The sequence below is a fragment of the Artemia sp. Qi Xiang Cuo genome, chromosome 9, assembly GCF_049724085.1.
Source record: "Artemia sp. Qi Xiang Cuo chromosome 9, ASM4972408v1, whole genome shotgun sequence".
NCBI lineage: Eukaryota > Metazoa > Arthropoda > Branchiopoda > Anostraca > Artemiidae > Artemia > Artemia sp. Qi Xiang Cuo.
The window spans coordinates 30,032,631-30,058,410 of record NC_142802.1 but is presented as its reverse complement, the minus strand read 5'-3'; the positions used below and the strand labels follow the sequence as shown (position 1 = coordinate 30,058,410).

The window sequence follows — 25,780 nt, the reverse complement described above, 5'->3', positions numbered from 1 at the left end:
AAAAACATTTAACTTAATGATTAGGATCATTTGACTCGGATCTAGAATCTTCAAGTAGTGCCTTCTGGAATAAGAAAGTATTGCCTAAAACTAAATGACAATTAGTGTCAAAGTACTTTTGTGATATAGCTAAAATGAAATGGTTTTATTTTATCAATTCAATCTACAGTTTACCTTGGAATAATGTACTCTGAATAGCATCAAGTCTGTAATAGCGATGGTTCTGTGAAACCGGAACCTGAATAAACATCTATTTCATTTTGAAGTTCCATGGGAACAGTTATACACACATAAAAACAAAAAAAGGAATGTCAGTATAGGATGTATTTAGGTTTCACTCCCTGCATGATTGATAATCAGCTAAATTCATAAATTACAAAAATCACATAAAATGAAGAAGAATTATATTTACGTTCTTTTGTTGTTATTCTTGTTGTTGTTGAGATGAGTCTCGAGCTATTGAATTAGAGATTTTATATTGAAACGTAAGAAATTACGTTAGGTTGTGCATGTTGACGTTATCTTTCTTAACTTACGGAGATCTTTTCATACTATTATATACCCTTCCATATACAGTTTCGTAATTAAAGCCACAGCATTAAAATAGAATAATAACATTAACCTAACATTAACTTCGTAAAAGTATGATCGTCTTTCTTTCACGTCATGTTAAGGAAGTTTTATGGCTGTTTCTGAAATTCTCAAAAAATTGCTTTCACTTAATAATTATTAAAATTATTGAGTACACGGATTGAATTTGCTTTCAATCCGTATTGAAAAAGTGATTTTGACCAGTGAATGTTTAGTAACATATTTCTGTTCGTGGAGGAAAACTCATGTTGGCTGAAAATGTTATCGGTAATTGAAATTATCCGTATAGTTGCTATTTTTGCATTACTGTCAATAAGGAATACTTTCCACGATTCAATTTCTTTGAAGATACCCTTTTAAAATTTTATTTAGCATGGACTGCAGTTTGCTCTACTTTGCTCTTGTCGCTACTGCTGCATAACAAAATGGGAGACAATAACCTTCCAGCCAAGGGTTTTCAGCGATGGTGATTTCAATAGTGTATTTTTCTTTTTCCTAGCCTTTTTTACTCTGGAAATGGCACAAAAAATTGCCAGTTTTGGTACTATATGGTAATTTATTCTGGGGCTGTTACGACGAGTATATAAAAAATATAGACATAAGCATTAGTAATCAAATGAGCTATTAATTACATGATTACGATCCTCTAGTAACCTACTAGCACAGGCAAAAAAAAAATAAATAAAAATAAGAGACAACTTTTATGGTGTTGGAAGGGTTAAAACACCATACATTTTTTACTTTTTATTTCAATATAACGTAACGTATGAGGCAGCTGTCGCTGCAACCATGGTTTAGAAGTGGTTCGAATTTAAGCGAAAGTTGTAAACATATAGGCAAAAAAAACGGCTCTTGAGCCAACAAAACAATCTTGTCTTGAATCGGAAAAATTTAGAAGCTGTACTTCACTTTATTTGAATTTTTTGTAGTTCCACTCAAAAATTCTTCAACAAACTAAAACGTTTAATTTTTGTTAGTGATTTTTGACGAATGAAGCATATCAACATAGCTGTTAATAAGATCAATGTGTAATTAATGTGTTAGTGATTTTGACGAATGAAGCATATCAACATAGCTGTTAATAAGATCAATGTGTAATCGAAACAAGGCGTTACTGTTCCAAAATTATCTTTTTGTCCTAATTTTCATGTTAACAGGCTATCATGTCTGATTTGAAATTGATAACCTATACTCCATCGCCAATCTAATTTCTTCATACTGGTTAGTTAGGTTTTTACTGATTAATTAAAATACATTCAATGTCAAACGTTATTTCACTGGGAAAAAAGCCCATGATAAATCTGAGGGTGTAAATGTCCTTAGGAAGTTGGAAACAATTTTTATTGTGTCTTCCATTAATACTTTTTTTTTGCATGCTCGAGGACTTTCTCCGAGTTAGACCCTATGTTAGCCGCATTATTGCCAATAAATCAGGTCGTGGGCAATATGTTTCAGTCCAAGTTCAAAACTGGAGAAATCATAGGCAGCGCAATAGCACTGCCTAATTAAAGAACGATATTGGCAAAATGTGTTATTTATTTATTTTTTTTTCTTTAGACCAGGGCACTTCGTATCAAAGGAGTTGTCGTAGAAACTTCGAAAAGAGCTCATTCGATTGGAAATTGGTGTGGCTTGTGCCGTTTTCAGTGATAGGAAGTCAGCTAACACCCCTTCCACGCCAACCATTTCCCCAAACACATCCAATCAAAATTTTTAGATTGCCATTTTGTTCAGCGTAGTTGATTTCCAGATAGAAATTATGTTTTTGAGGAGGACACTCCCCCACAGCCCACAGGGCAAGAGTTGTAATTTATGACCTGGGGGCATATAAGGTTTTATTGAAAGCGTCGTCGTAGGAACTTCAAAAAAGGCTCGTTCGATTGGAATTTCAAAGGGCTAGTGCCCTTTTTAATAGTCGAAAGTGATTGGAGGGCAACTAAACCCCCTCTCACGCTCACCTTTTCCCCAAACCCATACAATCAAAATTTTGAGATATCCATTTTGTTGAACGTAGTTGAAAGTTCTGGAAATTAGATGTTTTAGGATGACCACCCCCCCCCCCAGCCCTCAGGGCAAGGGATGCCCTGGGGTATATAAAGTTTTTTTTTATAGAAATCGTTGTCGTAGAAACTTCAAAAAGGGCTCATTTGATTTGAAATTGAAGTGGCCGGTGCCCTTTTTAATAGTCGAAAGTAATTGGAAGGCAACTAACACCCCTTCCACGCCCACCATTTATCCAAACACATCCACAAACACAAAATTTTGAGATAGCCATTTTGTTCAAAGTAGTTGAAAGGTCCGGAAATTGTATCTAAGACGATGACACTCCCCCCAGCCCTCAGGGTAAGGGTTGTAAGTTATGCCCTGGGGGTATAAGGTTTTTATGGAAAGCTTCTTCGTAGAGACTTGAAAATGGGTTCATTCGATTGTAAACTCAAAGAGCTAGTGCCCTTTTTGATAGTTGAAAGTGATTTGAGGGGAACTAACCCCCCTCTCATGCCCACCCCCAGACTCATCCAATCAAAATTCTTTTATGGCCATTTTGTTCAACGTAGTTAAAAGTTATAGAAATTAGGTCTTTGAGGATGATGACCCCCTCAGAGCCCTTGGGGCACGGGTTGTAAGCTATGCCCTGGGGCATATAAGGTTTTTATAGATAGTGATGTTGAAGAAACTTTTTTATTGGAAATTAGAAGGGCTTGTGCCCTTTTTTGAGTGGTTGGAGGATACCTAACACCCTTCTCACACGCACCATTTCCCAAACACATCCAATCAAAATTTTGAGATAGCCATTTTGTTCGACGTAGTTAAAAAGTCTGTAAATTATGTCTTTGAGGATGACACTCCCCCCACAGCCCTCAGGGTAAGGGTTGTAATTTATGCCCTGGGGGCATATAAGTTTTTTTTTGTAGAAAGCGTTGTCGTAGAAACTTCAAAAAGGAATCATTCGATTGGAAATTGAAACGGCTAGTGCCCTTTTTAATAGTCGAAAGGGATTGGTTGGCAAGTAACCCACCTCGCACGCCCACCATCTCCCCAAACATATCCATTCAAAATATAGGGATAGCCATTTTGTTCAACATAGTTGAACGGTCCGGAAATTTTGTCGTTGAGGATGACAACCCCCTCACAGCCCTCAGGTCAAGGGCTGTAAGTTATGCCCTGGGTTCATATAAGATTTTTATTGAAAGCGTTGTCATAGAAACTTCAAAAGGGCTCATTTAATTGGAAATTGAAAGGGCTAGTGCCTTTTTTAATAGTTGAAAGTGATTGGAGAGCAACTAACGCCCCTCTCACGCCCACCATTTCCCCAAGCACATCCAATCAAAATTTTGAGATAGCCATTTTGTTTAACGTAGTTGAAAGTCCTGGAAATTAGTTCTTTGAGGATGACAACCCCCTCACAGTTCTCAGGGCAAGGGTTGTAATTTATGCCCTGGGAGCATATAAGCTGTTTATAGAAAGCTTTGTTGTAGAAACTCAAAAAGGGCTCATTCGATTGGAAATTACAAGGGCCATTGCCCTTTTTAATTGTCAAAAGTGATTGGAAGGCTTGACATTTTTATGATAAAGATTGATGTGGGTACAATCTATTATTATTTTTTCCTTTTTTTGGTTTAGACCAGGGCACTTCGTATCGAGGGAGTTGTCTTAGGAACTTCGAAAAGGGCTCATTCGATTGAAAATAGAAAGGACTAATACCCTATTTAATAGTCGAAAGTATTGAAGGGCAACTAGTCCCCCTCCCACGCCCACCCTCCCATTTGCCCATTATGTTTAAAAACTAAATGTTGCCTTAAGATTAAATCAAAATGCACTGGGTTAATCCTAATTCCCAATAAGGCATCTCAGCAATATCCCAGTAATGATTGAGGGTATTATGTTCAAACTTGTGGGGCTACTTCTGCTCTTAAAATTTAACCAAATCAAAATAGCGTAAGTGTATCCAAGCTATCAAAGAAATGAAATTTTCTATTTCAGGTCAACTAGAGGAGGTATGAAACTAAATTAAACGCTACTATTTGTGTCAAGATTTTTAAAAGGGTTTATGTTGTTGAAAATTGCTGAACAATTTTCTCCAGCATAGAAATAGCAGGCCAAACTATAAAGTCTTAAAAAACGAAAAAATTTAAAGTATTATTTTCTTTTTCCCTGAAAAGACTATGTCAATATAAAACGAACAGAAATTAATTAAAAAAAACTTTTTCCACAAAATAAGTTTTTCAAAGAAAAGTAAAGAACTCCTTTAAACCAAAAATGAGAAAAAATTAAATCAAATAATCTACCAAGCGCGAAACTACCACAAATCAGCATCGATAAATAAATGCAACCGAAAACAAACAGAAATTACAATAAATAACCAAGCCAAGCTCAAAACGAGCAGAAATTAACATAAGTAGGGCTCAAAACCCCTATGTTTTCCCAAGGCCAGAACATGATTTGCAACTTACTGAAAAAATACAAATGAATGTGCATTGTCAGTTTAATATACATATACTGATATTTAGTAATCAAAATGTTAATATTATTTGATTTGTTAAAGTTATAAAAGTAAAAACATTTATATTTTTCAGTAAAGTACAAATTATGTTCTGGCATTGGGAAGGCATAGGGGTTTTTAGGGAAGGGGAATTATAAAAAAAACTTAAAAATGTTTTATTTAATCGATTCTTGGGTACTATTGTCTCGTTTAATTCAAAAACATGCTTTATTTCCCTGTTATATAGATGACAATTCTTTCTCTTTTATTTTATCTTCCTAAGCCACCAATTTTAGTTTTGCTAGAAATGGGCAAGAGCGTAAGCTGTGCAATTTTTAAGGAAAATGTAGATCTCCGGTCGGAGTGATGAATATGACATATTGGAACGCTTCAGAGTACAGTACTGGCCAGGGGCCAAAAATGACGGTTTTTGCTTGCACTGTATCGGGAACCTAAAGTATGTGCGCTGAAGTGGAGTTTATAATTGATGTTGGAGAAAACTCTGAAGTTGTTTTGCCGAGCTTTCCCTTCTTCGAATCATGCTTTACTTTTCGAGTTGAAAGCTATGTTTTCACAGGCAAGCAGGGAGGTGACCATTCCAAGTTGACGTTAGATTGAAATCCAGAAGGACTTCAGTTGTGTGATAGAGAGATAGACAAACTTAGAGATGCAAAAAAGAAATATTTTATAACGGGGCCGGAAATGCTATCATCCACTGTTACTTGTCATTTCTGTTCATAATCTCGGTTGAGTTTGTCATTTCATTTTCTGTGTTTTGGCTGGGGCAGAGGGAGGACACGACATTTGCATCTTAACCTTAATAGTTCTCTCATTGCTACTGAAATCGGAGCTTTTCTTTTGCTCATTTTTTAGTAGTGACATTGGAAAATTGGTCTGGTGTGAGAAATCTAACTTTTGAGCCAAGACAGATGGTTTTTTTAACCATTCTTTTTGGCCCCAGGCAAGAATTACATGCAGATTGTCAAAATGTATTATCATTGTCTGACGATTTTTTTGGCCCGTCTGGCGATTTTGTTTACAGGAGGTGATTTGTTGCTTAAGTGATTTACTTACTAGATGAAATTGTTTTATGAGCACTTGCATTAAGAAATTCGTGCCCAAGGTGTGATGCATTCTCTGTGAACTGTTGTTCAACATGCTCATTGGCATAGTTTTAGTCTTCAATTAAGTAATCCACAAAAGCCAAAGCTCTTCGACATTGAATGAGGGGCAATTTATGACTTGAGTTGTTTGGTTTGTGCATAACCCCAATTAGCACACAAATATGGGCTCCTCTGTTCATAGAATTAAGTCATAAAAATCCAATTATTTATGGTATGGTACCTAGTATTGATGTAACGTTAAGAATATATACTGACGAGTGTTAATGTTTATGCTGATACTGCGAATATATACTGAAGGCATTTCTAGCTTCTTTACTCATAATAATTTTAATCTATGGAAACACTATAAAATTCAGCTCCAATGTATAATACTACTGTAAAAGCCGAAGATTTGTAAAACCCTAGGTCATACTTGTAATTCCACTCTCACCGATAATTCCACACTTCCCAACATGCTATTGTAAATGAATCAGTGTTCAAAGTTTTGTTAAATTATTTCAGCAAATACCGACTAGTGTTGCCAGATATCTGGTTGGAAATTGCACCGCCATGAAGGTGAAAATGTGCAGAAAGCGTCATTTTTCTGGTGAAAATGTGCAGAAAGCGCTATTTCTCTAGTGAAAATGCGTCGAATAAACAATTTGTGCCAAAAAAATTCGCCAATTTGAAAAATTCAATGCGCAACCGCCTCAAAAAAGCGCCCAAATGTGCCTTATCTGGCAACTCTGATATCGACATCGACTGGTGCATTTTGCCAAAAATCCAAAAGATCTGAGTTTACAAGTCCAACCCACCACCTTGCTTGCCCATTTACTCAAAAACCCCTCTTTAACCCATATATATCTTCGTGCGAAGAAAGGGGCATTCGTATGAAACAGAATAGAACTCGAAAGATAAATACAAGAAGGTTTAACCCGTCGGCCATGAGTACACACATGTTCCCTTCAGATGACTTTGTGTCACTAGACGCGAAGAGTGTATTTGTAGGCCACCATTATTCACGTTTCCTGGGAGGGGCTACTTCAGACCAGTCTCGAGGTATGCCCCCTCCTTTAACGGGTTTGGAATTATCTCAGTGCCTATGGTAATAAATACAATTAACTTACATAAATGAAAAAAAACAACGTATGGTCCTCTCCACTGGGAAAAGGACTTTTTAATGACGATAATATAAAAATAGTTGTTGATTCAATATTTGAAGGTCTTGCTTGTCTCTACCTGTAATCATGATTAACTTCAATGATTAAATTGATTTGTTGAAATGGCTTGCATCTGGCTCTCCCTTGATACGGATCCAAACGTGAAACTCTGACCCCTAATTTCTTGGTGTAATGCACCGTTCAGCTATTTCACGACCTCGTTTAAATCCCTTTAAAACCTGAAAAGAAACAAGCAAAACAATTCCTTTTTGATATAAATTGCACTGAGCAACACATTTTTCTTGGAGAAAGTTGTACTGTGCTTCAAATACAAGGTTTTTACGCTACAATCGAAAATTTTATCAGGATTTTCCTACCACGTGCAGTTTTCGCGTAATAAGCTTCGATATGCTTTTTTTCAATTTCTGGGCGTTTAAAGTTTTCAAAAAATAAGGTTTATTGGTTGGGAAGTACTTCTAACGTCAATTTTTGTAAATGCACCGTAATAATGATAATAATAAAAATAATAAACACCTGCATTCTCTGCATAATAGTTCTTACGAGTTGTTTCTTTTCCTGCTTGAAACACAGACAGAAAAAAAATGACTCAGAAACTGAAAGTGCTAAAGGTTTTGTCAAAGTGTTTTTTAAAAACTATTTTACCTGGTATTCTCATTTTAGCTAGACACGATATACGTACAATTAAATAGTTCAAAGCGGTTTTGAAACTTAGAATTAACACAAATTAGCTTACAAGAGCTATCAAACTTAAAACGGACATAAATAACGGACATGAATGAAGAGCTTAAAAATAAAATGAGCATAAACTAGGATGAACATAAATTTAAATTAAAAAAAAATTACCATAAATAAGGGGTGTTGCCCTCCCAACCCAGTCCTGAAAGGCCAGTGTCACTTGCGCTTTGATTCACACTAAAGATGATTCATAAATTGAAAGTTTTGTATAGCCATTGTTTTGTATTTGAAAGGAAAGGATTAGAATAAAGAAAACATAGTGAAAAGAAGAGTTGAAATGGAAGGCTAAATTAACCCTTTCATGCCTGTGGTCACCATACGGATACCCCTCGCCCCCTATTTTTTTCTCTCGACTCGACAACGTTACAACCGTGATTTCTTTTCCACTAGATAGCGCTTGCTTGGCTCTATCGCGTTTGAATTTATTATCCCTCAAGACTTTACCCGAGCGGTTGAGTGAGCGTCCAAGTTTAGATAAAACATAAAATGTCGAAAAAGAGGAAAGGTGCAGATTTTGAACTCGATGACCTGGACGTTTCTGGTAAGTTCAGAGCCTAATTATGATATATTTTGTAGCTAAGAATGCGATCTTTCGAATGAGATATCACTAGTCTAATTCTGAGCTGTAGTTTAGCCCCAAACAAGGTTGCTAACGATCGGTTACCAAATGGTCACGTCAGGCATTCATTGCCAAACCACACCTAGGCAGATTTGTACAGCAAACGAGGCAGCAAGTCCTTTTTATAATCGGGAACAGCACATTTTCTTTCTGTTCCTCCTTTTTACTGGTAACAAGGGTAAAAGAGCTATTTTGTGTGATGCCTCAAGCAAGTGTAGAGGCCAATGGCCTATTTTATTGCATTATATTATTATTATTAAGTGATGCACTTACCTTGAATTTTATTTCAGCTGGCCCAAGCACGAGCTCTGACTCCATAAGAGGTCATGGTCCTAAGCCCTTGGAAGAGAGACTGATCAAGGAAAGAAGTAGAAGAGCTACCTAGAAAATGACTGCAGAAGAAGCAGCAAGGCTTTTATTCATACCTGATTGTGATTCAGATCTCGATATCTCGTCCGACGACGACGACCCAAACTGGGCAACGGAAAATCCAGATCAAGAATTTCAACCTCTACGTTCTCTCAACTGTTATGGCAATGAAGACAGAAGTGATGAAGAGGATATTGACCACACAGACGACATCCCTTTATCAATGCTTGGCAGGTTCGAGTTAGACAATGGCGATGACACGGATCAATTCGATTTGCCTCTCTCGGGCTTGAATGACACAGCAGCGTCAAACAGTTCTTCAAGCACATCATCAGCACCAGTGGCAACTTCTTCTGCAATGCAGTCAGCAACAGTTTTTGCACCTGCTGAACCCTTTTTCCTTACAATAGCTAAGACAAATGCTCCTTCCCAAGCAGTGGCCGGTCTAGTAACTCCAACTGATTCTCCTCAGGTCACGGCAAAACCAGTAGCAAAAAGAAGGTAGCAAAGGAGGCAAAGCAATACAAGTGGATAAAAACGGAGCCCGAACCTCGAGATATTACCTGGATGGGTTCTATGCCACACTATGACGAGGTACAAACGCCTCTTGATCTCTCCCGGATGTTTATCACAGAAGACATTCTTTCAAACATTGTGGACCAAACGAACCTGAATGCCATGAGAAAGAAAAATCTTGTTCTGAAACTTTCTCTTGAAGAGCTGCACAAATTTCTTGGAGTTCAAATGCTTATGAGCATTCTCAAACTTCCGGCTATGAGAATGTACTGGGAGAATGGAATACGATATTCCCCGGTGGCTGATACCATGAGCAGAGATAGGTTCATCAGCTTGAGATCTTTCTTCCACATTTGTGTTGACACCTTATTGATACCGAAAGGTGAGGCTGTTCATGATAAACTGTTCAAGATCAGAAGCCTGTATAACACATTCAGGGAGAATCTTAAAAAAATAGACTCTGAAGAGATCCAAAGTATTGACGAACTGATGATCTTGTTCTAATGAATAATAGAACTTCGACAGCACTTGAAGGACAAGCCCTATTCGTGGGGTGTAAATGTTCCCACGAGAGCCGGCATTAGTGGACTAGTGTGTGACATAGAGATATATACAGGAAAAGTATCTGTTGAAATTTCTGAATTTGGCCAAAGTACTGACGTTGTCCTTCGGCTTGTAGAAAATCTGCCAAGGTTCATGAACTTCAAGCTGTTCTTTGATAGCTTCTATACTGGCATCGATCTCATTCACAAGCTTCGGGTTAAATGTGGCATCGAATCATGTGGTACGATACGCAGCAACAAAATGAGGGGCGCTGTTCTAGATACCGACGCCAACATGAAGAAGAATGGACGAGGGTCAGTGGACTTCCGTTTTGAAAGACATTCAGAAGTATCGGTAGTAAAATGGTATGACAACAAACCAGTCCATTTGGCTTCGTCATACTGTGCAGTCACCCCAATTGATAAGTGTCAGAGGTGGGATGGCACAACACGGAAATACGTCGAAGTTGATCACCACGGAATCGTCCGTGACTACAACAAATCAATGGGGGGCGTAGATCTTGCTGACATGTTCCTGGAGCTTTACAGGACTGACATTCGCTCGAAGAAATGGTATATGAGGATTGTGTTCTACTTCTTTGACATAGCTGTGAACAACGCCTGGCTCATACACCGCCGACAGTGTAAGCAGACCAATGTTCAGCATATGTCTCTACTGTACTTCAAAATGGACATTGCTCGTGTGTGGTTCATACTGGCATATCTCAAAGTCCTCGATTTGGAAGGCCATCCTTATTAGTGACGAAGCGCAATACGTCTACCTCGCGAGACGGGATGCCTTCGGAATCAATGAGGTTCGACCAGACCTCGCATTTTCCGGATGCGACTGAAAAGGGAAGGTGTCGCTATGAGAAGTGCGTTAGGGGTGGAACCAGTCGAATCATGTGTTCGAAGTGCAAAGTTCGACTGTGTTTGAACTCAGATCGCAACTGTTTCACAAATTTTCACCTAAAATAGTATCTGTATATACCTAACGTGACCATATGGTAACCATTTACAGTTTGGATTTGGAATGAAATAATTTTTTTTTAAAATAAATATGTTCTAGTTGAACCTCCAGGATCACTCTGCTATTTTCAGAATTTTTACGCAACTCCTTCTTGATTCAGGTCTGAAAGGGTTAATCGTCACATGTGTTTTTGTGTCGATAATTTCTTTTCCTGGAAACATGAATTGTATTGTGATTTTTGTTATGTCTATTTTACTTTTCTTGAAACAGAAAAAATATTTGAATGGGGGGGGGCGGGTATGGGACGGAAACCCCATTCTTATTTGTGCAGACCTTTGTGTGCTTAAGTTTGACTTTGTTATTCATTATGCAACTTAACGGAGTGCTTCGAATATTACAAATTGATCTTCTGAAAGTTGTGGTAACTTAACGAAATTTTAGTGCATCTGGAAAGGGTAGATTTGAGAGGAAGTAACGGTTGATGAAAATTAGTGCCCTCCTAGATAGTAAATCTCAATTAATCTGCAACAAGACGATTTAAATCGAGAAATATTTTCCCGTGATGTTTGGCTGAAGATTTTTGTAATAATAACAAAAAAACTTCTTCGAATAAATTCCTTCACTAACTGACCTGAGGGCAGCCAACTGCCCCTTTTCTCCTGCAGCCTCATAAAGTATTGGAACGAAATCAGGATATTTATCTAATCAGAATTGTCGAAAAGTTCAGAAAATGTACCTCCAATCATGACGTGATCTGTGAAGCCCCAGGAGTATACAATTAGCTCAATTTAAAACAGAGGCTTGTAGTATAACATTGGATATATTAGATCTCGTTGGATCAATATTGTGTACAAATTTAATATTTATAATTTAAATTGCTGTTAATAACCCTCTTCAATACAACTGAAAATATTGTGCTTTAATGCTTGTTCTTGGCGGGAACTTGACGAAAATTCCTTTTGCCTGGTAACCACAATCGGTTTAAAGAGGTTCTAAGACCGCACTGGCTGTAAAGAATCTTTGAAAAAAAAAAAAAAAAAAAAAATGAAGCAGCAAAATGAAAAAATATCCTAGTTCGGTGTTTTCCATTTTATTTCTTCATAATTTTTTCTTCGTTAATCATTTACCACGATTGGTACCATTAGGAAGCCTTCTTCTTACTGGCTGCCCTACAGCTAATCTTCATGTCATTTCCAGCATTATTTATTTAAATTGTTTGTTTTGAACGTCCATTTTTTATTTTTATGGTTTCATCTAAATCCCAAGTATGAACTAAATTTTCGAGTTTATACTAGCCAGAAATAAAGCAGTATAATCAACGTTTATAACCAGGCATTTCATTTTCTTTTTGTTTTCAGGTGAGAGTGGTCGTCAGCCTGCCAAAAGACGGAATGACTCTTTCGAGTAAGCTTTGCATTCTACTTACTTTGTTTTATCGCACACAATTTCCGAAGTAAATTCTCGTGACTTCCCATTGTTTAACCCTTAACTGGCTAAAACCATCCCTCTTCTCGTACTGAAATTCTGTGTGCAGCCCTACACATTCTAGGGCATATATTTTTCCAGAAGGAAGGATACATCTTGCACAGTTAGAAATGGATCTAAGAGTTTTGGTGAATTTAGTCGTAACACTGTGCTTTTGCTTTTTGTACGGGAAATTTTGTAAAATAGTTGCCTGAATCAGGAGTAGCTCTAAAAATGGCGCTTAGTGTGCATTTAATTCCTTTGTCCACTATATTTTAGCTTAATGAGCAGGGGTAGATGATGGATTTTTTTTTAGGATTTCGGATTTTTTTTTAGAATTTTGGACATCTGTTTGCTCATCAGGACAACCCAACATTAAATTGCAGCCAATCCAGGGGAAGGGGGTCACCCAGTTGACGGTTGAGATTCGTATAAGTTGGAAGTAGAACATGCTTAAATTAAATTTAGAACCATGTCAACAAATGCTTATTTAGTCAAGAGTTTACTAAATGTAGCTACGCTATTAGGTTATGACTATGGAAGAACTGTCATATAAGTACCGTGCGCTAACCAATTGCGCCACTGGAGCTTACTATAGAAGAACCATATCACTAAATTCCTGGGTACTTGTCTAGAATCCAGTAGTCACACGAGAATTGTATTGCGAAAATCAGATAGGCATTACCCGGTACTTATATGAGACGCTGTATAAACAAAGGGTTTCTCACTCCGGGAACTATATTTAAACTTTAGTTTTTTGGGGTTTAGGGGGAATAAAAGGTACCTACGTTGGGTTAGGTTAGGTTACGTATTTAATATAGCCTATGCTATGCTTGGTGCAGATTCATCTGTTATTAAATGTACACCATTTAGATCGAAGACGGAATTTCTTTTTGATCACCAATATTTTTTAATTGTTTGTAATTGGTTTGAAACAATACTGTTATTGACTATACCGTATTGTTCTGCTACATATCTAACGAAAATTTCTTGTAATTCTTGTAATTCCGTTGTAAAATGTGTGCTTGGTGCTCATTCGCTTCCGTCTGTGACGTATTTTCAGAAGTTATCCTTTTAAAAATCGAATTTGCTTTAGTAGCTATTTGTTGATGAATACTCTTTTACTTCTACTTGGCTAGTCCAACAATCGTCCTGTTACACCGGCCTAGCTTTTTGGCTTTCGACGTCATTGATGATGATCAGTTGTTTTCATAGAATTTGGGTTTAGTCTCCATTTGGGTCTAGTCTCCATTTGGGTTTAGTCTCCAAGATAGAGTAAAAGCAATTCTGATATTAAAGCTCCAATTTCTCATCATTTTTTTCAGAATGATAAAAAAGACATAGGAAAGATTGAAATCTTCACAAGTTTCATAAAAACAGAAAAATGCAGTTAAACGGATTGAAAATATTCGATTCATCGGGATTAGTTTTAAAGTGGTTGGGTATAAATTCAGGTTCAGATACGCTGGAAAAACGGTCTTGCAGCTTGCAAAAAAAGTTTTCTAGGGCTTCCCTTTGTTGTTTGCCGTTTTGTTTTTCCACGTAGAATAAAGTCGAATTACTTGATCTTCCGTCCCCTCCTCAACGTCTCGCTCTTTACGCTAAAGTTTTTATTGTTAAAAAAAATAGAGTTCTGAGAAAGAGTCAAACTTTAGCATAAAGAGTGAGACGTTGAGGAGGGAACAGCCACTTTCATATACGGAATAATTTCTGTTCGTTTTAAGTTATAATTTCGCTCTTTACTTTCAGTTAAAAAAACTTGTTTTTTATTTAATTTTTGAACGTTTATGCATTAACGCAGGTTTTGATTTTGGCTAATCGTACATGAATAATTAAAACAAAATTTGTATATTAATTTTACTTTTATTTGGTTAAATGGCTTTCTTGAAAGCTGTTTAATTTTATTTACTAACGTTTTTATTGGTAATAAATATACGTAACTTACGAATTAACATACATAACGAACTTCTATTTTCATATATTTTTATACCTCGCTCTTTACGCTAAAGTTCGAATTTTGTTCCAATTATTTAAAAATGACCCCTTAATCACAAAGGCCGTTAATTAGAATAAATAGCTCTTATGAAAGTACTAAAAAATCTTTGGATTAAAGAGCGAGGTATTGACTAGGGGGCGAACCCAATCATATACGTAATAATTTCTGTTCGTTTTAAGTTTTGATGTTGCTCCTTACTTTCAGTTGAAAAACTTTTTATTTAATTTCTGATAGTTTTTGAAATAATGCTGGGAAATCCGGCGCCCCCTTCATAGCAATGTCCCTTCCCCCATGAAAGCTTCCTTCATGGAAAGATTTTCCCACATAACACCCGACCCCCCCCCACTATCAGAAAAAAATCCCCCCTGAACACGTCTGTATACTTCCCAATAACCAATACTATATGTAAGCATTGGGTAAAGTTCATAACTTTCAGCCCTCCCCCCGGGGGATTTGGTGGATTAAGTTATCCTAATAGACATAGTTAGTATATTTTCGACCATGCTGAACAAGATGGCTATCTCAAAATTTTGACCAGGTGACTTTGGGAAAAAAATGAGCGTGGGAGAGGCTCTAGTTGCCCTTCCATTTTTTTCTTGGTCACTTAAAAATGGCACTAGAACTTTTAATTTCTGTTCAAATGAGCCCTCCCACTATATTCTAGGACCACTGGGTCGATACGATCATCCCTTAGAAAAAAAAAAAAAAACAAATAAACACGCATCTTTCTTCTGGCAAAAAATACAAAATTCCACATTTGTGCAGATATGAGCTTGAAACTTCTATAGTAGGGTTCTTTGATACGCTGAATCTGATGGTGTGACTTTCATTATGGTTCTATAACTTCTAAGGGATGTTTCCCCTTTTTTTCGAAAATCAGGCAGATTTTCTTAGGCGCGTAACTTTTGATAGGTAAGACTAAACTTGATGAAATTTATATATTTGAAATCAGCATTAAAATCTGATTCTTTTGATGTATCTATTGGTATCAAAAATCCGTTTTTTAGAGTTTCGGTTACTATTAAGCCGGGTCACTCCTTACCTACAGTTCGTTACCACAAACTGTTTGATTGTCAATGGGAATTCTCAAAAAATCAAGTCAGGATTTTTTGAACTTGAGGTAGAAAAAAGTATTAAGTCTGATTTTCATATTATAACGATTGCAGGTGACAGTAAAAGGGAATCCCTACTAAATTGTAACTTGTTTCGTATGTTCCTTTCACTTCTATCAAGACGCTTGTCTAAGCGGGTACTTTTGTATTGTAGGTTGCTCTACATTTTCATGGGTCACATCTGAATATTTGTTTTTCGTTTTGTCTTTATATTTTCTCATTTTACAACAATAATATTCTAATGACACATTTTAAAATGAATATCGTTTTCTAAATGTGTTTATAACACAGCTCGTGCTAATTTTTATGTTCGGCGCAGAAATAAAAACTGCAGGGTTCATTAATGAACACATAACTTCTATTCGTAAATTATTACGAGTTTAACTGTGTAGATGAAATTTATCTATCAGTAGAAATACTTTTTCGGGAGTCTTGGCTTCATATCTTCTTCAAAAAGCTATAATATTGTATTTATGGGTGTTGTAATGTATTTTTATTCTCTGGTCGGTTTTTGTATTGTGCTCAATTTATTGTAACGTTATTACTAAATGACACTAGTATGTTTGCCGAAAATCCTAATAAGGATCGAAACATCGCGAATAAAATGCTCAAAAAAGCGTGAAGGCAGGGGTTCTCTTTGAAGTGAGTTGGGCATACTTGAAAAAGGCAAAAAAGAAGAATCATATGAAAATAGGTTTTGTAAGGAAACCTTTTTTCTTTATTTGTTTTTGAATTCAAATCAAGTTGGTGGACTGTGGTGGAAAATATAAGTCATGGCTAATTGGAGAAAAAGCCAAGACAGATAGTCTGAGTGAGAGGCAAAGCTGGCATAAGCCTTTTTCAGAATTGTATAAAAGTGATGTCATTTCACTTGTTGATAGAGTCTATCACCCATCCATCCTAGGGCCGACCTAAGGTAGATATTCATGGGAAAAGCCTCTTAAAGATTAAAAAAAGGTTTTTTTCAGCGAAAAGTATGGAACGATATTAAACCCTGGGTCGTCTAAAAATGTACGTCAAATAAGAAGTCAAACTTTTAAGTAGTAAAGGCACCGTAAAGGAAGAAATTAAAGCTGAAACAACAGAAATTACAATGAATGAACAAAAACGAAAAGAAATTACTACAAATAGTGTCGGCTGCCGTCCTACTCAAACCATTTTTAATACAAGATTGTAATTCGCGCTTTGTTGACAACTAGGTAGTAAATTGATTGTTTTGAAGGTTTTAAGTTATCAATTTTCTGTACATTTGACTGAAATCGATTTAGAAGGAAGAAAATACGATGGAAGTAGTTTTATGATAGTAAAACTTAATTATAGCCTCAAAGATTGTCCTGTCTGTCGAAAAAACATTTTATCTTCTGGAAGAATGGCTAGATTTTTTCTTTTCTTTTGTTGTTGTTTGGATGTCATAGTAAAAATGGAACAAGGTCAAAAATACATCTTATTTTCAGGAGGTATTAATGAATTGTCAGAGGGAGGAGATTAGTGGGTTGCAATCCCACCCATTTGTAACGATTACTGTTTGTTTTAAATTTTACTTTTTTTTTACAAGGGCGCCGGCAGAAAATTTCCCAGGGGGGTCAGACGCCAAAATAACAGTGGTGGTTGGGTGACAGTTTAGGTGGTTTAGGGCACCAAACTACGACTTTACTCCAAAGAGGCCGAATTTGCAATCAATAAAAATCCTGAAAAGCTAATTGATTTAAAAGTATCAATAATTATATTTTAGGCTTCCCAGTTGCAAAAGAAGTAATGCCACACGGTGGGGGTACTGGATTCAACCAAGTTGATTCGCTTTATTTGTAACGAAATTAGGCTACGTTTGGTGATCTGTAATTGTGTATCAGTTTTAAGGATGGGGTGAGTCATTGTTTCGGTGGGGGTAGGGTAGATTCCTACAAAAGTACATTTTAATGGACAAACTGCTCACTCTTCATGAGGCTTCAGATAAATGATGAAAGAGGTAAGGGAGGATAGGAATTAATCAAAATGTTTCTCTATACAGCTAATAGGTTATATTCCCATATCCATCAGCATAGAGGTGGAAAAGGCAAGGCAGGTTATTATCAGCCCCGCCATGAAATTTCTCTGGGGTGGCAAATACTGATAGGAACTTAATTTTTAGCAATTTTAAACGGTAATATTTTCTTTTTCTATGTATATGAAGTACTTCAGTGTATTTAAATCTGTATGTAATAAATTTATCAATAGGAAAATCTTATTGTAGAGGTTGTGATGGCCTCAGTTATGTAGAAGATCCAAAGTCTCACAGAATTTCCATCCATTAAAACAATAATACTCCTTTTAATCCAACCAAAATTCTTTAATAGTAGGCTAACATTAACAAGCACTTTTCACCAACATTACTATTCCTCGCCAATTTTTAAGTATATTCAAATTTTGTCCAAAATTAAAATTGAAAATTTAAACGTAGGACGGTACTAATCAACGTACAATTATTGATTTTATTTGCACATTTTAAAAGCTGTTAACCAGGGATTTAAGGGATCGGTACCTCAAATCGTATCTTGGTTAGGCCTGGGTATGATTTGGAAAACAATCAGAAATTAAATAAAAAAGAGCTTTTCAGCTGAAAGCAAGGAACAGATTTGAAACCTATTTGGACAGATTATTCTTTGTATGAAGAGGGATGTCTCTTTCTTAGCTCCTTACTCTTTACTGTGAAGTTTGGCTTTTTTCCAAGTTTAAAAAAAAATTTGCAATTGAAAAAAAAATATTTTTAAAAGCACTAAAAACTTTTGTATAATGAGCAATGTGTTGAGAAGGGGGAGACCCCTTTATATATAGAGTAATTTAAATTTGTTTTAAGTTTTGAACTTGCTCCTTACTTTAGGAGAAAAACTTTTCTATTTGTTTAATTACATTTGGTGAAACTGTAATGTTTTATCAATACAATACTTTTGGTAACGCAGAAAATACGATCAATATTTCAATGATCTCTGTTTGTATTTCGATGGGTAACCAAACAGTTCGTGGTAACGAACTGTAAGTAAGGAGCGACCCAGTTCAGTAGTCAACCAAAACCCTAAAAAGTGGAATTTTGATACTAATAGATATATCAAATGAATCGGATTATTATGCTGATTCTTAATATATAAGTCTCATTAAGTTGAGTGTTACCCAGCTAAGGCTACGAGCCTGAGAAAATTTGTTTGATTTTCGAAAGGGGGGGTGTGAAGATCTCCTTGAAGTCATAGAGTGTTAATGAAAATCACACCATCAGATTCAGCGTATCAAAGAACCCTACTATAGAGGTTTGAAGCTCATATCTGCAAAAATGTGGAATTTTGTAATTTTTGCCAGAAGAAAAATCACAGATGCGTGTTTATTTGTTTGTTTTTTTTCCCAGGGGTGATCGTTTTGACCCAGTGGGCGTAGAACGTTGGGAGAGGGCCCATTTTAACGAAAATCAAAGGTTCTAGTGCCCTTTTTAAGTGACCAAAACATTGAAGGGTAGCTAGGCCCCCTCCCACGCCACTTTTTCCCCCAAAATCGTCCGGTCAAAATTTTGAGATAGCTTTTTTGTTCAGCATAATTGAAAGGCCCATTAATTATGTCTTTGGAGATAAACTGACCCCCTAAGGCTCCGAGGAAAAAGTATTTAAGTTATAAAATTTGCTCATTGCTTTATTTGTTATTCGGAAGTATGCATACATTTTTAGGATGGGGGTGTGAGGACAAGTTCACAGGATTCACAGGACAGGATTGAATTGTCCAGATGATATTTCTATGGGAGGGGGATTTATCCGTGGAGGTGGAGCCAGGTATTATGGCGCTATTTAAAAAACGATCGAAATAAAAAACAAGTTTTTTTCAACTGAAAGTAAGGAGCAACATTAAAACTTAAAACGGACAGAAATTATTATGTATATGGGGGGGGTTGCCCCCTTCTCAACACATCGCTCTTTACACTAAATTTAAAATTGTGTCCCAATTCTTTAAAAACGACTTCTGAAATACAAGGGTCGTTCGGCACTTTCTTTTTAAAGTGCCGAAAAACTATAGCTCGAAGAGCGAGGTGCTTAGGAGGGGGCAACCCCCCTCATATACTTAATAATTACTGTTTGTTTCAAGTTTTAGTATAGCTGTTTAATTTTCATTGATAAAAGTGGTACTGAGTGTTTTTATTTTTATATTTTATTTCTGATTTTTTTTTCTATGAGGATAGTTTCCAGAAATGGAAGGCAACTCACTCATACAATGATTAGTTGCATTTTTAAGTTGTCGTTTTTTAGTTACTTTCTGTTGAACTAACTCTGTCAAATAGAATGCATTGGTTTCTTGGTGTTTTGAGCTTCTTGTGTCGACAGTTCTATGCTGATTTGCCGTTATATTTAGGTTTCTGTCTTGAATTGTGCCTGATGAGCTTCTTACGCTGAGGTGGATGCGTTTAGTTGCCTATGTTTGAGGTTTGTGTGCTGAGCTGTGTACGTCATTTCGAGTTTATTCGATTGAAGGGTCTACACTGAGTTGCCTGTTTTGTGGGGTTGATTGATTGTAGGGTCCTGTGTTTAATTTTGAGTTGGAATGTATTTATGTAAGGTTTTGCCGTTAAAGTTCAATGTGTTGAGTTTTCGGTGTGTCGAGTGTCCTGTATCGAACTAACTGGGCTCAGGTTAGGATTTAATTTTGATGCCCGTGATGAGTTGTCCTGGTTTAGGTTGCGCTTATTTGTTGAGTTGATTAGTTTAAGTCTTCTATGTTGTGTTGACTGTATTGAGTTGTTTAGGCTTGGTTACCTCAGTTGAAGTTTTGTGTGCTGAGTTTACTGAGTTCAATTTTGATACTCTAAGCTATCCTGGGTTCAGCTACCTGTGTTGAGTTGTTGAGTTTGAGTTTCCTTTATTAAGTAGACCAGGTTGAGATGCCTGATGAGATTCCTTTTAAAGTTGGCCTGAGCTACATTTAGTGTCTTGAATTGGCCGTGTCACAAGACCGTATCCAGGGGGGCTACCCGGTTTGAACCCCCCCCCCCGAAATGTTTGTTTGACTCGTAAAAACATAACAAAAATGGATATAAACAAATTTTGTATGTTTTTCTGAGGTTTTTTGTGTAACCCCCCCCCCTTAAAAAAATTAGTACCCCCCCCCCCCCTGAACAAAAATCCTGGATGCGCTTCTCCCGTGTCAAGTTTATAGTGTTGTTATCAATACTGTTCTCTTGTAATGAATGGACAGTCGACACACATGTCTAGATGACTGAGTTACCTCTAAAGAATTAATTTCAAATAGTAATTCTATAAATGTTACGTATTTGGAATATATAAGGAAACAATATTAGAAATTAACAGAGGAATTTATCCAAAACAAACTTTGTAAGCCCATTGGTAGATGTAACATTGATTAAATCAAAAATAAATCTTAATTCTTCAACAGGTAGGGGGTGTACATCCCGACCCAGGAATAACCACCTGGGGTGGTAAAATGTCATATTGCCAATTGAGGTATAATTCCGAAGCTTTTTCATCAGTGCGATTAAAATGATTCTTCTGAAGTGCTCTTTAAATATCAAATGGGATCCTGAGAGCATAAAGGTCATAAAAAGTTTAGTTTGGTACCCCCCCCCCTGGTTCAATGATACAATTTTTGGTAATACTGTGAAGCAGATCCGGGATTTCTATGGGGGGGGGGGTAGCTGCCTGGTTTTTTGTTCAATATATTCATTTAAATATAAGAACAAGCTGCACCCAAGTTAGGGGGCAATCGGCAATCCCTTGATCCACGGCTGATACTGCCACTTGGTACTGCCAAGCACCGTTCCCCAAGAATAATTAGGTTATGTTTCTGGATAATTTGGCTATTATTAGAAGAAAATGTAACAAAGAGTCTGAAGCAGCGGACAAAAAACAAGAAAAGGAGGGGCTATGTCTACCTTAGCCATGGGAGGAATGAGCTCAAAACCAGCTTATATGGAACTTTATCTTATCAAACATGTAGGTTAAACCCAAATACCTGGATAAAAACTGGATTGCTACCACGGTAAGATAATATTTTCTCGAAATTTTCAAGATATGTTACTATAAATTTCTGTTGCCCGAATTTTAGCAATTTGGATTCTGATGTTGATCTTATTTTTTTTTTATCTGGCGTCATTTTCGAGGAGTTTTCGGGCCCTTTTCGAAATACTCTGAACTTCCTTTTTCTAATCAAATATCTCGCTACTATGAACCGTCATTCACTATTTGCTAGGTTGCAGTCACCCTACAATCATGATGTCTTGTTAAAAACAAGACGATTTTCTAAGCCCAAAACATAAATGAGTATAGGCTACAAAGGAAATCTCATGATTTGGATTTACTTCGATGAAAGCTTGGAGAGTATGGTTCTAGGCGAATACCTCCCCCCCCTCCCGGCCAATACGCCCCGCGGAAAACACCCCCGGAAAATACCCCCCGTAAAATACCCTTCCCCTCCCGCGGAAAATACTCCCCCCCAAGAAAAAACACCCGTGGAAAATAAGGCTTTCCAAATTTGAGAATTTTATTTGATTTTTTTTTTAATTTCCGTAGGGGGATGGCATTTTGGTACTTTTGTATTATGCGCCACTCACTCAAGTTTATGCTGTGTAAAATTCGAGAACACACCGGTTTTTGTTGTTAGTTTCTTCGTTACTTTATAACTAAATTTGCGCTATAGATCTGCACATTAGGGGGGGGGGGGTAAGCATAACGGTTCTGCATGCAAAATGTGTTTGGTACAATTATTCTGCATATTAGATAGATAGACAAATAAGTGTATTTTAAAGCCAAATATACGGCCATGAACACAGTAAAATGACATAAATGAATATAATGAATGGGGGTGTGTGTGTGTGTGTGTGTGTTTTTAACCCCCCCCCCCCCCGCGAAAAATACGCCTCCCCATAAATATCCTCTGGACAATTCAATCCTGGGGAAGATTTACCCCGGACAATTACCCTTAACATCCCCACGCGTAAAATTAAATCGGCAAAAAGAAAGCAAGACATATAAAGACATTTCGTATATGAATTCTTGCAAATTCACCCAGCGTAAAATTTCTTCTTAAAATTTCATCTCCTGGAAACTATTTAAAATTCTCCCAGCAGAAAGGGCGATTTTTATAACTTAAGAACCTTTCCCCAGGGGCTGTAGGGGGTCATTTTATCTCCAAAGACATAGATATCAGGCCTTTCAACTATGCTGAAGAAACAAGCTATCTCAAAATTTTGATTGGATGATTTTGGGAACAAGTGACGTGGGAGGGGGCCTAGTTGCCCTGGAAATTGAAAGGTTTAGTGCCGTTTCAAATAGTCAAAAGGGACTGGAGGGCAACAACAACCCCCTCCACGCCCATCATATCCCCAAACACTTACGTTAAGACTACTACAAATGCGTCAGCTCTTTTTATAGCTTTGAGTTTACAGATAAATAGATCCAGCGTGCTTAGCCAGAGTGGAGTTAGATATTAATAAAATTACAATATTGTTAACTGGTGGAAACTCATTTGGAAATATTATAGAAATAAGAACTTTGGGTCCAGAATTCTTATATCTGAAACTAATCCTTACTTTGATTATTTTTTTTTTTTTCATAATAGTCATATCTAACATCACCCTGTTGCCACTTCCCCGCCGCGTTGGGGCGACACTGAAAGTACTTTTGATTTCGTTTGTTTTGCAAAGTATATACGTATTATTTAACAAAATACGCATTATCTGTCATAACTTCCAAATCAAAAGTACAAGGGAAGGCTCACCACCATAACTAGCAAGACACGCACTAAGAAAATAAAGCCTACAACGAATAAGGACAAACTGAAAACTAAAAAGCCTGTTAAATAGAATTTCGTTTTAGAAAAGCACCTGCAAACTACAAATTCAAAAGCTCTTAATAACCATGCAAATAAGAAAACTTGAGAGGAGAAAGTGGGGAGGGGGAGAGAGAGAAAAAGAGTACGCATTTTATTTCATCTAGTCATAACTGAAGCCATCACAACCTCTACAATAGGATTTTATTTTGATAAAAACATTACATATATTTTTTTGAAATACATTGAAGTACTTCATATAAATGAAAAAGAAAAATATTACCATTGAAAATTGCTGAAAACTAAAATCCTAGCAGTAGGCCTGTTTGTCACCCCACAGAAATTTCACGGCGGGGCTGAGGATGACTACGAATTAACTTACGTAACGAACTTCTATATTCATATATTTTTAAAACCCATATTAGGGGGTTCGCCCCCTAATCAATACCTCGCTCTTTACGTTAAAGTTCGAATTTTGTTCCAATTCTTTAAAAATGACCCCTTATTCTTCCAACCAAAATTCTTTAATAACAATATTAACAAGGACTTTTCACCAAAATTACTATTCATCGCCAATTTTTCAAGTATATTCAAATTTTATCCAAAATTGAAATTGTAAATTTAAGCTTAAAACGGTACTAATCAACGTACAATTGTTGATTTACACATTTTAAAAGCAATTGACCAGGGATTTAAGGGACCGAATTTAATAAAAAAAAGCTTTTCAACTGAAAGCAAGGAAGAGATTTGAAACCTATTTGAACAGATTATTGTTTGTATGAAGGGGGCTGTCTCCTCTTTATCTCCTTAGGCTACTCGTTACTGTTAATTTTTGCTTTTTTCCATTTTTTTTTTTTTTATAAAAATTTTCAATTGGAAAAACAAATATTTTTCAAAGCGCTAAAAAACTTTTTTAATGAGCAAGGTGTCGAAAAGGGGGTAGTCCCCCTTATATACAGAGTGATTTATATTTGTTTTAAGTTTTAAACTTGCTCCTTACTTTAGTTGAAAAACCTTTTCTATTTGTCAAATTACATTTCATGAAACTGTGCGACTTGGCTCAATAATAACCAAAACTCTAAAAAATGCAATTGTGATACCAATAGAAACATGAAAAGAATTGGCTTATAATACTCAATCCAAATATATTAGTTTCATTAAGTTTAGTCTTACCCATCAAAAGCTACGAGCCTGAGAAAATGTGTCAGACTTTCGGAAAAAAGGGAAAGACCCTCTTGAAGTCACATAATTTTAATGAAAATAACACCATCAGATTGAGCGGGCTCATTTGAACGGAAATTAAAAGTTCTAGTGCCCTTTCTAAGGGATCAAAAAAAAATTGGAGGGCACCTTGGCCCCCTCATACGCTAATCTTTTTTTCCCGCAGTCACCCAATCAAAATTTTGAGATATCCATTTTGTTCTGCATAGTCGAAAATTTAATATATATGTCTTTGAGGATGACTTAATCCCCCACAGTTCCTGGGGGAAGGGCTGCAAGTTATGAACTTTGCCCATTGTTTACATATAGTATTGATTATAGGGAAGTATACAGACGTTTTCAAGAGATATTTTTTATGGTGGGGGGGTCGAGAGGAGGGATTCCCGATGGAGCTATGAAATATCCCAGTGAGTGTATTACATCCTGATTGCAGCAATACTAGTGACCTACATTATCTTTCATTTGAAATGGTCGCTTCCTAACAGATGCAAATATCCTAGTGTTGGGCCGACATGCTTGACCCAACGATTCGGATCGTTTATTCCCAGGTTGCATAAATTTCACTTTGGCAGAAACCGTAATGCTTCTGGGTTGGCACTGATGTTTGTTCAAAAAACAATAAAATGAAACTTTTTTTTTTTTTTTTTTATAGTTAACAAAATTTACAGATAACTCGCTATTGTTCTGTAATTTTTTAGTGGCCATATACATATAAAGAATTATTTTTTGACTTCAACTAAAAAAAAAAAACTCAATAAAACTATAAAAAAAACTCAAATAAAAGTTTCAAATTTAGAAAGCTTATTTTCCACAGGGGGGAGGGTATTTTCCAAGGAGGGGGTATTTTCCGCGGGGGCTACTTTCCGAAGGGGGGCATTTTTGGGGGGGTTAAACACCCCCTCCCATTAATTTTATTCATTTATGTTATTTTACTGTGTTCATGGCCGCATATTTGGCTTTAAAATACACTTATTTGTCTATCTATCTAAAATGCAGAATAATTGTACCAAATACATTTTGCATGCAGACCCGTTAAGCTTACCCCCCCCCCCCTAATGTACAAATTTATAGCTTAACGAAGAAACTAACA

General features: G+C 36.5%; 1 protein-coding gene across 2 annotated transcripts in view; it reads left to right on the top strand.

Annotated features, from left to right (window-relative positions):
* The window catches only part of LOC148948546 (aryl hydrocarbon receptor nuclear translocator homolog), a 207,094-nt gene that overhangs the window by 19,542 nt on the left and 161,772 nt on the right, over window positions 1-25,780 (top strand). For both annotated transcript variants that reach the window (XM_089094455.1, XM_089094454.1), the window contains exon 2: window positions 12,465-12,510. In XM_089094455.1, coding sequence (XP_088950581.1) covers window positions 12,465-12,510 — 46 coding nt within the window. The remainder of the gene's footprint in view (window positions 1-12,464; window positions 12,511-25,780) is intronic.